Raw genomic sequence first — 13,772 nt, forward strand, 5'->3', positions numbered from 1 at the left:
TCTGTTGCCGTTAGCGATGCTCATTTGGGTCTTGGAGCTGGATTTTTCTCTTTGAGAGGGCCTGTTGTAAAGCAGTGCTGGATAAATGACTCTCCTTCTTGACGATAATTTGCTCACCAGCTCTGCGTTTGTGTGACTGTAGCGCCACTGCAGCTCTGGGAGCTGTGATGGTGCAGTTTAACACTCGTCTGATGACACTTTAATTTCACTGTAGACCCCCCCCCCCCCCTTTCCATCACCTCTGTTTATTTCACTCTCTCTCTTTTCCTTTCTCGCTTTCTTTTTCGTCCTCTCTCCCTCTATATGTCTCTCACTTTCCTTCTCTTGGTCTTTTTCTCTATTTCTATCCCCCCCATGTCTTTCTTTATTTCTTTGTTTCTTTCTCTTATTTCTCTTTCTTTCCTTCTCTCCCCCTGTATATGTCTCTCTTTTTTTATTTTTCTTTCTCTTTATTTCTTTCTCTCCCCTCTGACTTCTTTCTTTCATTCTTTCTGTTTTTCTTTCTTTCTTTTTTTATTCATTGCAGTAATTTAGGCTGTCTTACTCTCCCTCTATTGCTTTCTTTCTCTCTCTTTCCTTCTCACTCTCGCTATCTTTCTGTATCCTTTCTTTCTTTCTTTCTTTCTTTCTTTCTTTCTTTCTTTCTTTCTTCCTATCTGACTTCAGGTAGCATTATTGGCCTGACCACATTAAGAATTTATTTCTTACTCTTTCGCCTTGTCTCTCTCTTTTCTCCCTTTTTCTTTCCATCTCCCCCTCGGTCTTTCTTTCTTTCTTTCTTTCTTTCTTTCTTTCTTTCTCTCCTCTCTGACTTCTTTCTTTCTTTCTTTCTTTCTTTCTTTCTTTCTTTCTCTCCTCTCTGACTTCTTTCTTTCTTTCTTTCTTTCAGTCTTTTATTCATTACAGTAATTTAGGCCGATTCCTCTCTCCCTCTCTCGCTTTCTTTCTCTCTCTTTCACTCTGTCTTTATTTGTCCCTTCTATAGGTCTCTCATTTCTTTTTCTTTCTTTGTTTCTTTCTTTCTGACTTCAGGTAGCATTATTGGCATGACCACATTTAGAATTTATTTATTTCTCTCTCTTTCTTCTTGTTTGTGTGTCTCTCTCTCTCTCTCTCTCTCTCTCTCTCTCTCTCTCTCTCTCTCTCTCTCTCTCTCTCTCTCTCTTATTCATTGCTCTCTCCTTCTCTCTCCATCGCTGTTGGCAGAAGAAAACCTCGTATCTCCAAAATGTTAACTGTACAGGAGAAGGAAAAAACATACTTTACTTTTAATGTAACTTTCCAAGGCTTTTTGGGTTGTTTGTTTTGGTCCATTCACCATAAAATTTACACAGTATTTAAAGGACAACAGGCATTTTTAGATTACGTCAAAAACTGAAAAATGACAAAAATGGACTTCTTGACTCTTCGCTGATGAATCACATTAGCTTTAAAGATCAGCTCTGAATGATTCAGATTCTGTTTTGTTTACATCCAAATCCTTCAATTTGTTTGTGTTACCTTTAAGTTTTTAAAAATCTTTTTAAGGTACTGCGGCTGTTTTGCTGGTGTGTCTTGCTCCAGTTTGCAGGCCTCTGAATAATTGAATATACTGATTCATATCATGAATAAAAATATTTTCATAATTTAATGTATGGAAAATGTTTTAAAAGTTATTATATTTTTGCCATATTGCTCATTATTATGTTTATATACATTTTTCATTTTATGTAGACATTAGTGCTGTGCAATATGGCTAAAAACCTTATCAGAACAAATACGTTTTTCACAAAAAGTTATATTTGTTAATAGCTTATACTAGCTTACCCTGCCAAGTGCAGTTCTGTTGCAAATGAAAATAGCTAACCTAATTTTGCTAACACAAAGATGCTGCTAACTTTGTTAACTGAAAATACTTAATGCTAGATAACTTTGCTAACTAAAAGTAGTTAATGGTAGCTGACTCTGTTTATAGCTAAAGCTAAGTGTGTAGAGTACAGAGTACAATTCTGTTAAATGAACGCAGCCAACACTGGCTCACTAACGAGAATAACCCTACTTAGCTCTGCTAACAGAAAATAGCGAAGACTAGCTAACTTGGCTAACTTAAAAATAGCTAACACTAGTCAAATCTGCTGACATAAAATAGCTAACGATAGCTGATAACAGAGTGCAACTCTGAACTCTGTTAAATATGTTTTATGTTTTTCTCAGTTAACAGAAAATATCTAATGCTAGCTAACGTTGCAAAACTATTAACTGAAAGCAGCTAACAGTAGCCAAATCTGCTAATGTTAGTAATGTACAACAACATAGGACAATACAAAATAATCTGCACTAGATAATTCTGCTAACTGAAAATAGCCAAGTCTAGCTAACTGTGATAACTGAAAATAGCCAGCACCTGCTACCTCTCTTAAGAGCTAATGCTAGCCAACTGTGCTGTTAAATGAAAATAGCTAACTTTGCTAATAAAAAGAGCTAACAATACCCAGCTTTGCTAACAGACAACATCAAACTTACGGCATTTGGCTGACGCTCTTATCCAGAGCGACTTACAATTTGATCATTTTACACAGGGAGGTGAAGTTGGTGTTAGGAGTCTTGCCCAAGGACTCTTATTGGTATAGTGTAGGGTGCTGACCCAGGTGGGGATTGAACCCCAGTCTACAGCGTAAAAGGCAGAGGTGTTATCCACTGCACTGTGGATGACAACTCTGCTAACATGCTAACATGGAGTATCTGAGTTTGATAACTGAAAATGGCTGATGCTAACTCTGCTAACTAAAGGTCGCTAACAATAGCTAAATCTGCTAAAATAGCTAACTTGGGAGCTGAAAATAATTAGCGCTGTTAATTGAAAACAGACACTGCTAGCTAACAGTGCTAGCTCGTTGAAAATGGCTGTGCTGGCTGGTTTGTGCTGTTGTGATGTCGAATTGGTGGGGATGGGCTCTGAAGGTGCAGCTTGGACCTGGATATGGTGGTGAGGATGTTCTACAGCCTGCAGAGGAACATACTGAGCTGTTAGTGCCGCTGATTAGACTCACGACTGCACGCCTCATCCAGCTGTGCCCTGAACACCTGCACACACGTCCTCTGACTCCTGCTTATTTTTCTTTTCTTTCTTTCAGAATGGACAGAGCACAGCCGAGGATGGAGTCGCTCCGGGAGTCAAGGTAAGAGGAAATGAAAAACACGAGCCTTTTCATCCCTGTTTGTTATGTCTTTGTCCAGCTGTGCTGTAGCGTGCTGGACTTTTTGACCAGTCCTGTGTAACTAATATGGTTCTAGGGAAAAAACAGTGTGGAACCGGTATTTGCTCATCTCATTTACAAAAAGTGGTTCCAATGAAAGATTTTTGTTTGCCAAAAATCTGTTTACCAAAGGTACTATTAAGAGTGTGGAGACACTGATAGTCAACTGGACAGCTTATGGACATGAACAGTGACCCTCAAGTGTCCAAGTTTGAAGCCAATACAACCTTCAGTTTATCAGCTGATCAAAAATCATGATTGAGAAAAAAAATGTAATATTTAGGTTATTCTACAGAAACGTCCATGTTTGTGTCCCTAGTGTTTACAGACTTAGTTATTTTAACAGTTGCACCTTATTGTCTATTTTAGTTTTTAAATCAATTATATAGACTTCCAGATACCACGGACGTACTCCTCCTTCTGAGGATCTACACAGAGAAGCACATGGTAAGTCCACTGTGTCTTTTCAGTTATTAGACATTTTCTCATTTAGCTCCTGATTTCATATGAAGCTTTTAGTTCAAGTCACTGGTGTGACAAAATACAAATGGACTAATTTACATATTTTAGTGGATATTGCATGATCGACAACATGTGGTTTGATGCTCTGTAGCAGCCGTTTTGTTAAATGCATTTTTCATAAAAATGTCACTAGTGTTACCGTCTTGTGTGTACCACCCATGAGGATTGGTAACACCAGTGACACCTATGGATAGATAGAAAAATGGACGTTTCTGTAGAATGACCCATTTTTGCTATGTTGCCCATCCCTGTCATCCTTCTGACAGACTTGTGAGACAGCACAGGCAGCAAGGCAGCGAGACAGCTGGAATTTCGGACACAGCCCTAAACAGCTGATTGGCTGTCTAAATTGCATTCTGTATGCACATTATTGAGCACTTCATGTTTTCAGTCTGCAGTGTGTTGCGGTAAAATGTACTCCCTTCCCGCATCTCACACTCACTTTTGGTTTAGGCCAGATCCCACTTCAGTATCATTTGGGAATTGGTATCAGTGTCAGTATCTGTTATTGTTTTGGTGCAGTTTTTCTCGTTCCTCTTTAAAGTGAATCCAAGTTTTGACCAACTGGTCCTGAAAGACCACAACAAACAAAATATCAGCTATAAATATAAAAGCCTGTGCGCCTTGTGTTTGAATCCTGGCGTGGAGGGAAAACGATTAAAACATTTGTTGCTTATTTCTATTTTTAAGCAGAGCTTGAAATGTGTTGTACGTCCACATACTAACGTATTAGGAAGCTAATGTGATCCCTTCACCTTAAATTAATTGAGTCCCGCAGGCCGTAGCAGTGAGCTAATGAGCATCCACTCTGCTCTGAGCACATCTGCACAGACGGTTCATGTACTTAAAGGACCGCTTCACTGGCTGCCAGTGATTGAAAACCAGTGGGGAGCTATTAGCACATGTCGTTTCATAATTCTAGCTGGTCCCTTTTGTTTATTTTTAGCCATGTTAGCTGTCAGTGTTTTAGTGCCAAGGGTCAGTCATGGTGCTTTCCTTCCTCTTTTCACTTCAGGTTTATGCCTTTAGTTTGCATTGACATGATAAACAGAACCACATTTGTGAAGAATGTATTGTTAGAATTCTGTACAGCCTTTGGCATCATAAATCGCAGTCTCATTTTGGAAAAGGAGCTCAGCTGTTATGGCTCATCCCCATCTGCTGTCACTGAGATGAAGAGTTATTTGTCTGGACACAGAAGGCTTTTTTGATGGCAGCTTTTCTGAGTGAGAGTATATGTGGAGTGCCTCAGGGCTTTGTTCTAGGACCCTTTGTGTATTCTGTTGTTATTACCAAAGTTTTAAAAATGTTTTATGAAGGCATGATTTGTAATTTATGTTGGACTGGGAGACTGAAAGTGTTTTGATTGTTGCTAAAACAGAACATTCCTCTTTTGATGCAAGACTTTTAAATATTAAAGTCTTGATCTTTATTTAATTTTTCATTTTGATTTTTGATTTCAGCTAATTTGTTAGTCTTAGTTCTTTAGCACCAAAAAGGGTTCTTCTGTTATATATAAGCTTGACTTTACAATAATAGCCGAACTCTTTTTGGATAGAACCATTTTCAAAAAAGTTCTACAAAGAACCATATACAATACATTCTCTGTTGACCCATACAGAGAATCATTAAGCATGCGAATGATTCATTGAGTGTTCATGGTTCTATATTCTAACCATTGTCTTTACTAAAGAACCCATGAAGAACCATCTTTTTAAGAGTCTATGTATATATGTATTCAAGTTGAGTGTTTTGTTTGTGGCTCTTAATAAATAAATAAAATCTTTAAAAAGTGGAATTGTTTAAAATTCTAAGGAAAAAGTGGTATCAGTGCATCCCTTGTCCACAGCCATGTCTGCGAATTGGTGCTAATTTATTTTATTTATTTTGACACTTTTTACAATTCTATTGTTTACATTGTTGAGAGAAGTGCTGTTGTGCAACTGTGACTGAAGGAGATCCGAAAATCCAAATATAAAAGAGTGCTGTAAGCAGTTAGCGGGTGGCATGTAGGCGGACTGAAGGCAGACTGAGACAGAAAGCTTTGCGGTGGATGTAAACCGTATTGGCAGCTATCAGAAGCGATTGAGTGGCTGGGTGTTACATTTTGGGCTGGAGATGCTGTCCTCGGTTCTCCTCCACTCAGCTCTGAGCGGGTCAGGGACGGGTCTGCCTCTGATTTCAAAACAAGTGCAGCTTGACCTTTACAGCTGTGTTTTTCTGGATGGTGGTCAAAATCTCGCTCTCTCTCTCTCGCTCTCTCTCTCTCTCTCTCGCTCCCTCTCGCTCCCTCTTGCGCTCTCTCTCTCTCACTCTGTTTGCCATGAGCAGGTTATAGTCCTCATAAAGCATGTATATACAATTGTCCCACAGTAATGCTGTTTAGCACCCCTAACACGGTTATTTTGTTTCTCTAATGTAGGTAGACCGCCTGTTGTTTCAGCCACTGTACCTCTCTCAGACAACAAAAAATGTGATGACTGGTAAAATAATTTTAACCAGTTATAAGATTCGTTGGGCGACTGGAGCTACTCAATTAAGTGTTGCTGTCACATCAGAAAATTTTAAAAAATGATGCATTCAGTTGCTCACAAGCAGAGAATGTGCCCAGGTGTTTAATTTGATAAAGTTAATAATCCACCAATAGGGGAATGATGTATCTAAAAATCCACCAATGGGGACAATATAGCTAAAAGTCCACCAACAAGGGACAATATAGCTAAAAATCCACCAACAGGAGAGTGATATAGCTAAAAAGCCACCAATAGGAGAGCAATATAGCTAAAAATCCACCAGTAGGAGAGCGATATAGCTAAAAACCCACCAATAGGAGATCGATTATAGCTAAAAAAATCCACCAATAAGGGAACGATTATAGCTAAAAATCCACAAGTTGGAGAGTGGCAAGGCTAAAAGTCTGTCAGCAGCACACGGCAACATGAATATCACATGGTCTGACAATGAATTTGGTCGAGATGTAGTTCAACGTCATCTCACACAGTGTGATAGGAAGTAAACTGTAGCAGCTTTGGACAATTTAGAGTTCAGCCTTTTCTCCCTTTGATGGTGAACTTTCACTTCATTTCTGTAGGCTACATGTTAAATGCATTCTATATGCTAAAGACCTGCTACATGCCTCATAACTTTTTTTAAACATGGCCCAGTTTAACTTCAGATAATAGTGTAGTTTCGGGCCTTTGGACTGTGTACGTTTTGTTTTTCTTTGCTGACATTGACATTTTGTATCATATTTGACTTATTGCTTTCAAACTAGGCTCATTTTTCAAATCTCTTTTCTCTGATTCTGCCAGGACTGTGTATGAATGTGAAAGTCAGACCCAGATCAGCTGCCTGTCTTCTGTAACAGGAGCTAAAATAAAGCTGCTAATTAACCCCCTCTGGATTAGAGCTAATCTGCCGCATAGCTGGGCCACACACATGACACACAGACAGATAATTACCAATCATCCTGTTAGCCTTTACAGGTGAACGTTGTTCTACCTACGTTCTACATCTGCACTCTGGCCCAGGCTAAATTATGATTAATATCACCTAAATTGGAGAAAATGATGATTTTCCATTATATGCCACCTCCAAATACTCATTGTATATAAAAAATTAAGGCATATGCAGAATTTCCGAATGAAACTCTTCAAATAAAGACTAGTTTTAGGTACAGCGCTTACGGGAAAACATCTCGCATTGTGTCGCCCCTCCAGTGACCACCCCCCACCGCCCCTCCGGTTTGAAGAAGGTGCCACACCCTGCCAGAAGAAAGGGTCTATGCTACCCTTGCTGTCCTCCTTTTGGTCTGAGTAACATATCTCTCTTATACTAGTGAAAAACAGGTCGTTATAGAGTTTCGCTTCGACAGCCGAGATGATGAGCTCTTAAAAAGCAACAAATTGCATGAAATTTTTACGGGGCCTAAATTTCTCTGCTCTGTGCACTTTAGCTGAATTGTTCACTCATTCATGACTGTGTATGAGAGTGCAGTCATGGGGGCAGTGCATATGTACAGATGGTGGGTGGGAATTTTTTTTTAACTCTGCGTGGTGTGATGTTATTTTTTTACTCTCCGTTGTTCTTTAGTCCTGTTTTTTGAATTGATCAGTGCGAGCAGAAGTGTGCGCAGGATGGACTGATGAATGGAGGGAGAGAACTGATCGGTGTGAGTGATGGAAATCCAGTGATTGCTAAATGCTAACTCTTCTTTTATTTGCTAATAAACCATTACATTGTAGTTCAGTGTCATTTGTCCTTGTGTAATGTCTCAGTAACCTGTGTGAAGGACTGTAATGTACTACAGGCAGTGCGAAATCTTTAAAGTGCAGTGTATGATTCTGAAAAACAACTTGATGTTTGAACTCAACAGCAGAACAAACCGACCCCCCCTTTCAGTGCACCACATTCATGGACATGCATTACTAAGGCACCATCATAGAATATTAGAGCGAACAAAAACACAGTGAGTAATATAACTAACATTAGCTAAGTTGTGGGTTAGCAAATTGTCTCTACAATTGCTGCTTTTAAGCTAACCAGCTGGGATTAGCTATAACCTCCATCCATCCATCCATCCATACATTTTCTAAGATATAACATTATCATTAGCTATAACAGACATTAGTAAATGGGACAAAAATAATACTGACACATTGGTTCTGTGATACAGCAAAAATAATTTAATACTGCTTGCCTGTCAAGCAGAAACAGAGCAGCCTCCTCATCCTTTTTCATACCTTTCAAATCTCAAAGCTGAAATTAGCTTCTTATTCATCAGCTTCTTGCTAAATGGTGCAGCAGTTGCAGAGTAGAACTGCTGCATGATTTAACATAAAATACAAATAGTCTCTCCAGAAAGCTCTCCTCGGTCTGTCCACTGCCAAAACACCCTCGCCTGATCTAAGGAGCTCAATCTCAATCTTTGTTCTTCATCTTCACATTTCCATTAAGCGCAAGTTATTAATTTTTCTGTATCAGATGTTTCATCAAATTGACCAATGTTTAATTTGTCCATGTGTTATTGTGTTTACTTGGGTCATACGAAGCAAAAGTGCAACCAATATTTGAGACTGAACTGTGTGTGGAATTTCTTTGAAAAACTCACAGCTAGTCAGAGGTAAAGAGTGGACACACTCAGTGCTGAAGCAAATATGATTATATATTTACTTGTTGAGGCTTCTGCATAATTTTTGTTTTCTGCATTTTTCTGATGCTGAAAATAAATATTTTGTACTTAATGGTCGTTCTTAAAATAACTGTGGTCTGAATTTTTTATTTTTTTTTGGCACCTTTGTGGCTTACTGCTCTGATTATCATTTTTAACTATGTAGCCTGCTTTTGTCCGTGTTTATTGATAAGTGTCATACAGTGTCAGAAACCTCAAGAGATTTCTTAACTCTCACTGAGTGCGTTTACATGCACTCAATAATCCGATCAGAATCTGATTTCTGCAGGTATCCCGTTATTCAAATGGTCATGCAAACCCCATACCACGATTTAGAAATCAGATAAAGAGGCTGTATTTTAGCTCAGTTATCAGATTTCTCAGTGCACATGAACTCTTACTCTGATTCCTTTCGGATTTCTCAGTCTGTGAATGTGCGGAAACAGGTGGCGATACCGGAAATAAACGAGCAGCACTGCCGCTGAAACCAGACACAGAATAAAGGATTTCAATAATCTTCAACTTCTACATGATGTATGTTCATATGAGTTTCCCCGTTATCTGATTACTCAAGCGCATGAAAACGTGTTGATCGGATTACATTATCTTCGTAGCTTCAGTGCTAAATGAAAGAAGGGGATGCGGTTTTTGATCAGCTGCTTCTTCAAAGGAATACTTAACTCATTAATGCTAGCATTTCTTATAGTGATCGAAAGCTAGGAGCTACACTTGTACACTGTTTAGTAAAGAGAATAATTCTATTTAGAACCAAGAGTTCCTTGTAGAACCATTTCATGGTTCTTTGCGTGGTGAAATGATTCTTCAGATTGATGGAGAATGTGTTGTATATGGTTCTATATAACCATATTTTTGAAAATGGTTCCATATAGCCCCAAAAAGGTTCTTCTACTGTATATAAACATGACATTGTAACAATAGAAGAACCCTTTTTGGTGTTCTACAGAAGCCTGTACAACATGTTCTTCAGATTGCTTATGAATTATTTCACCATGCAAAGAACCAATTAAACTTGACATGGTTATTTACGAAACTCTAAATAGAACCACTTCTTTTACTAGCTAGTCCTGCCTGTTTAAGCTCGGCCCTCTAGAGTGGCTGTGTAGCACGGGCTAGTGCATCGATTAGCGATGCTGTGATGGACACTGGAGCGGCTAATAATACATCCATTATCCCTCCGCCCCCAGAGAGCCGCAGCGGGAATAAATAGCTCCATGTCCAGGAATCTCAGCCAGGCTGGAGCAGGAGCAGACAAGGATTTTTATTGATTTAAAGTATCCATGGTTTTGGCCTCTGCAGTTTTTGTCTTAATCTGTAAACGTGCGCTAACAATGTGTCAAAATGAGCTAACGTCCCCTCACAAGCATCACTAAAGCCTGTGCTACATTAATACTACATTAATACTGGAATATTCTGAGCCTATTCGGTTTCTGTAGGCTATACATTTTAGGAGCTACTTCAAACGCTACTGAACATTCAGCTCCTGTCACAGTGTTACATGCGTTAGCCAGCTAGCATCACGCAGCTGTAGTATTCACATTTTGCAGCTCAAACCTTTTAGGGGGCAGTCATGGGCTGGAGGTTAGGGAACTTGCCCTGTGACTGGAAGGTTGCAGGTTCGGTCCCCAGCACCGACAGTCCATGACTGAGGTGTCCTTGAGCAAGACACCTAACCCCCAGTTCCTCCCCGGGCGCCGTGGATAGGGCTGCCCACCGCTCCGGGCAAGTGTGCTCACTGCCCCCTAGTGTGTTTCACTTCACGGATGGGTTAAATGTGGAGGTGGAATTTCCCCGGTTGTGGGATTAAAAAAAAAAAAGTATCACTTAACTGTTCACACAACGGCTAATAAACCACACTAATGTGATAGACCAGTTAAACAATGCTGCAGCCTGATGAGCTATAATGCTGATCTGCATTTGTGTTTTAGCTGTAGCTTATTAGTTACTGTAGCCCGGACTTATCATTAAGCTTAACAAGCTTATGCAGGAACAAGAATGTCCAGTTTGCCGAACAGTGTGGCTAACAATTTTGAATCATTCAGTGTCTATTATGAATGATTCAGTATCTACTGTGAATGACTCCATATCTGTTATGAATGATTCAGTATCTATTATGAATGATTCAGTATGTACTGTGAAACTATTGTTTGCCGTCATGGGAGTGAGGATCTGAAGTATGGACCCATGTACAGAATCTTTTTTCGCTTTAGTGCTATAAATATGTATGCAAGTTGTCTGTAAATAAGTTTGTAAACAGTTTGTAAACAGTTTTCCCAGGTTCTTTGCGTGGTAGGTGTTTGCTGAAAGGCTTGTCATATCTGCTGCTTCCAACATATTATTTGGCCTCAGGACAGTTTATTAAATGGTAGGAAGAGAAAATGAAAAAGATGTGTTGGTGTGCTTGGCTTAATTCTCATACGGTGAATTCAAGACGCTCTTGTCATCCAAGGACAGACTTTTTGAGGAGAAAACATGGAAAACAAAATTTATCCTCACTAGCAAGCCTGTCTAATTGAAAAGGTTAGGAGTTTCTTTGTAGGGAAATCTATAAAACGGAGATCACGCTGAGAGTGGAACAGACAGCAGCTCCTTGTGCCTTCATTAGGGAGCTTTGTAAGCTCACATCGGTATAGCTTAAAGCATAAGCATCACACCAGTAATGATCTTGATACTGTATGGTAATGACATCTAGATTCAGTACTGTTGTGACGTCTGATTCAGTACAGTAATGATGTTTAGATTTGGTATGGTGATGACATTTGATTTAGTACAGTAATAATATCTAATTCAGTATGAAAATGATGTCTGGATTTGGTATAATTATGTTTGAATTATACCAAATTGAATTGAATTAATGCTATAATATTTGGATTCAGTCCAGTTCACTCTGCCTTTGTATGGTAATGGCATCTGGATTTTGTATGGTTATGAGGTTTCGACATTGTATGGTAATAACGTCTGAACAGTTACAAGGTTTCTACTTTGTACCTTAATGACGTCTGGGTTCTATATGGTTACAAGGTTTAGACTGTATACAGTAAAGACATCTGGATTCTGTACGGTTATAAGGTTTCAACATTGTTATGAGGTTTCTACTTTGTTAATAATGTCTGGATTCTGTACGATTACTTAGTACTGTTTCTACTTTGTATGTTAATGATGTCTGGGTTCTGTGTGGTTATGAGGTTTTGACGTATATGGGGCTTCGACGTTGTATGATAATGATGCCTGGATTCTGTACGGTTATGAGGCTTCGATGTTGTATGATAGTGATGTCTGGATTCTGTACGGTTATGAGGCTTCGACGTTGTATGATAATGATGCCTGGATTCTGTACGGTTATGAGGCTTCGACGTTGTATGATAATGATGCCTGGATTCTGTACGGTTATGAGGCTTCGACGTTGTATGATAATGATGCCTGGATTCTGTACGGTTATGAGGCTTCGACGTTGTATGATAATGATGCCTGGATTCTGTACGGTTATGAGGCTTCGACGTTGTATGATAATGATGCCTGGATTCTGTACGGTTATGAAGCTTCGACGTTGTATGATAATGATGCCTGGATTCTGTACGGTTATGAGGCTTCGACGTTGTATGATAATGATGCCTGGATTCTGTACGGTTATGAGGCTTCGATGTTGTATGATAATGATGCCTGGATTCTGTACGGTTATGAAGCTGCGACGTTGTATGATGATGCCTGGATTCTGTACGGTTATGAGGCTTCGACGTTGTATGATAATGATGCCTGGATTCTGTACGGTTATGAGGCTTCGATGTTGTATGATAATGATGCCTGGATTCTGTACGGTTATGAGGCTTCGACGTTGTATGATAGTGATGTCTGGATTCTGTACGCTTATGAGGCTTCGACGTTGTATGATAATGATGCCTGGATTCTGTACGGTTATGAGGCTTCGACGTTGTATGATAATGATGCCTGGATTCTGTACGGTTATGAGGCTTCGACGTTGTATGATAATGATGCCTGGATTCTGTACGGTTATGAAGCTGCGACGTTGTATGATAATGATGCCTGGATTCTGTACGGTTATGAAGCTGCGACGTTGTATGTTAATGATGCCTGGATTCTGTACGGTTATGAGGCTTCGACGTTGTATGATAATGATGCCTGGATTCTGTACGGTTATGAAGCTGCGACGTTGTATGTTAATGATGCCTGGATTCTGTACGGTTATGAGGCTTCGACGTTGTATGATAATGATGCCTGGATTCTGTACGGTTATGAGGCTTCGACGTTGTATGATAATGATGCCTGGATTCTGCACGGTTATGAGGCTTCGACGTTGTATGATAATGATGCCTGGATCCTGTACGGTTATGAGGCTTCGACGTTGTATGATAATGATGCCTGGATTCTGTACGTTTATGAGGCTTCGACGTTGTCTGATAATGATGCCTGGATTCTGTACGGTTATGAAGCTTCGACGTTGTATGATAATGATGCCTGGATTCTGTACGGTTATGAGGCTTCGACGTTGTATGATAATGATGCCTGGATTCTGTACGGTTATGAGGCTTCGACGTTGTATGATAGTGATGTCTGGATTCTGTACGGTTATGAGGCTTCGACGTTGTATGATAATGATGCCTGGATTCTGTACGGTTATGAAGCTTTGACGTTGTATGATAATGATGCCTGGATTCTGTACGGTTATGAAGCTTTGACGTTGTACAATAATGATGTCTGGATTCCGTATGGTTATGAGGTTTCGACTTTGTATGGGAATGACATCTGGATTCTGCACAGCATTGAGGATTCAGCTGTACAGTAATGACATTTGGATTTTACATGTTATT

The 13,772-nt window shown here is 39.5% G+C and overlaps 1 protein-coding gene across 3 annotated transcripts in view; it reads left to right on the plus strand.

The window, feature by feature from the left end:
- rps6ka1 (ribosomal protein S6 kinase a, polypeptide 1) overlaps positions 1-13,772 on the plus strand; it is a 108,955-nt gene that overhangs the window by 19,342 nt on the left and 75,841 nt on the right. For all 3 annotated transcript variants that reach the window (XM_017716757.2, XM_017716758.2, XM_017716759.2), the window contains exon 2: positions 3,114-3,158. In XM_017716757.2, coding sequence (XP_017572246.1) covers positions 3,114-3,158 — 45 coding nt within the window. The remainder of the gene's footprint in view (positions 1-3,113; positions 3,159-13,772) is intronic.

The sequence above is a fragment of the Pygocentrus nattereri genome, chromosome 10 (genome assembly GCF_015220715.1).
Source record: "Pygocentrus nattereri isolate fPygNat1 chromosome 10, fPygNat1.pri, whole genome shotgun sequence".
Taxonomy (NCBI): domain Eukaryota; kingdom Metazoa; phylum Chordata; class Actinopteri; order Characiformes; family Serrasalmidae; genus Pygocentrus; species Pygocentrus nattereri.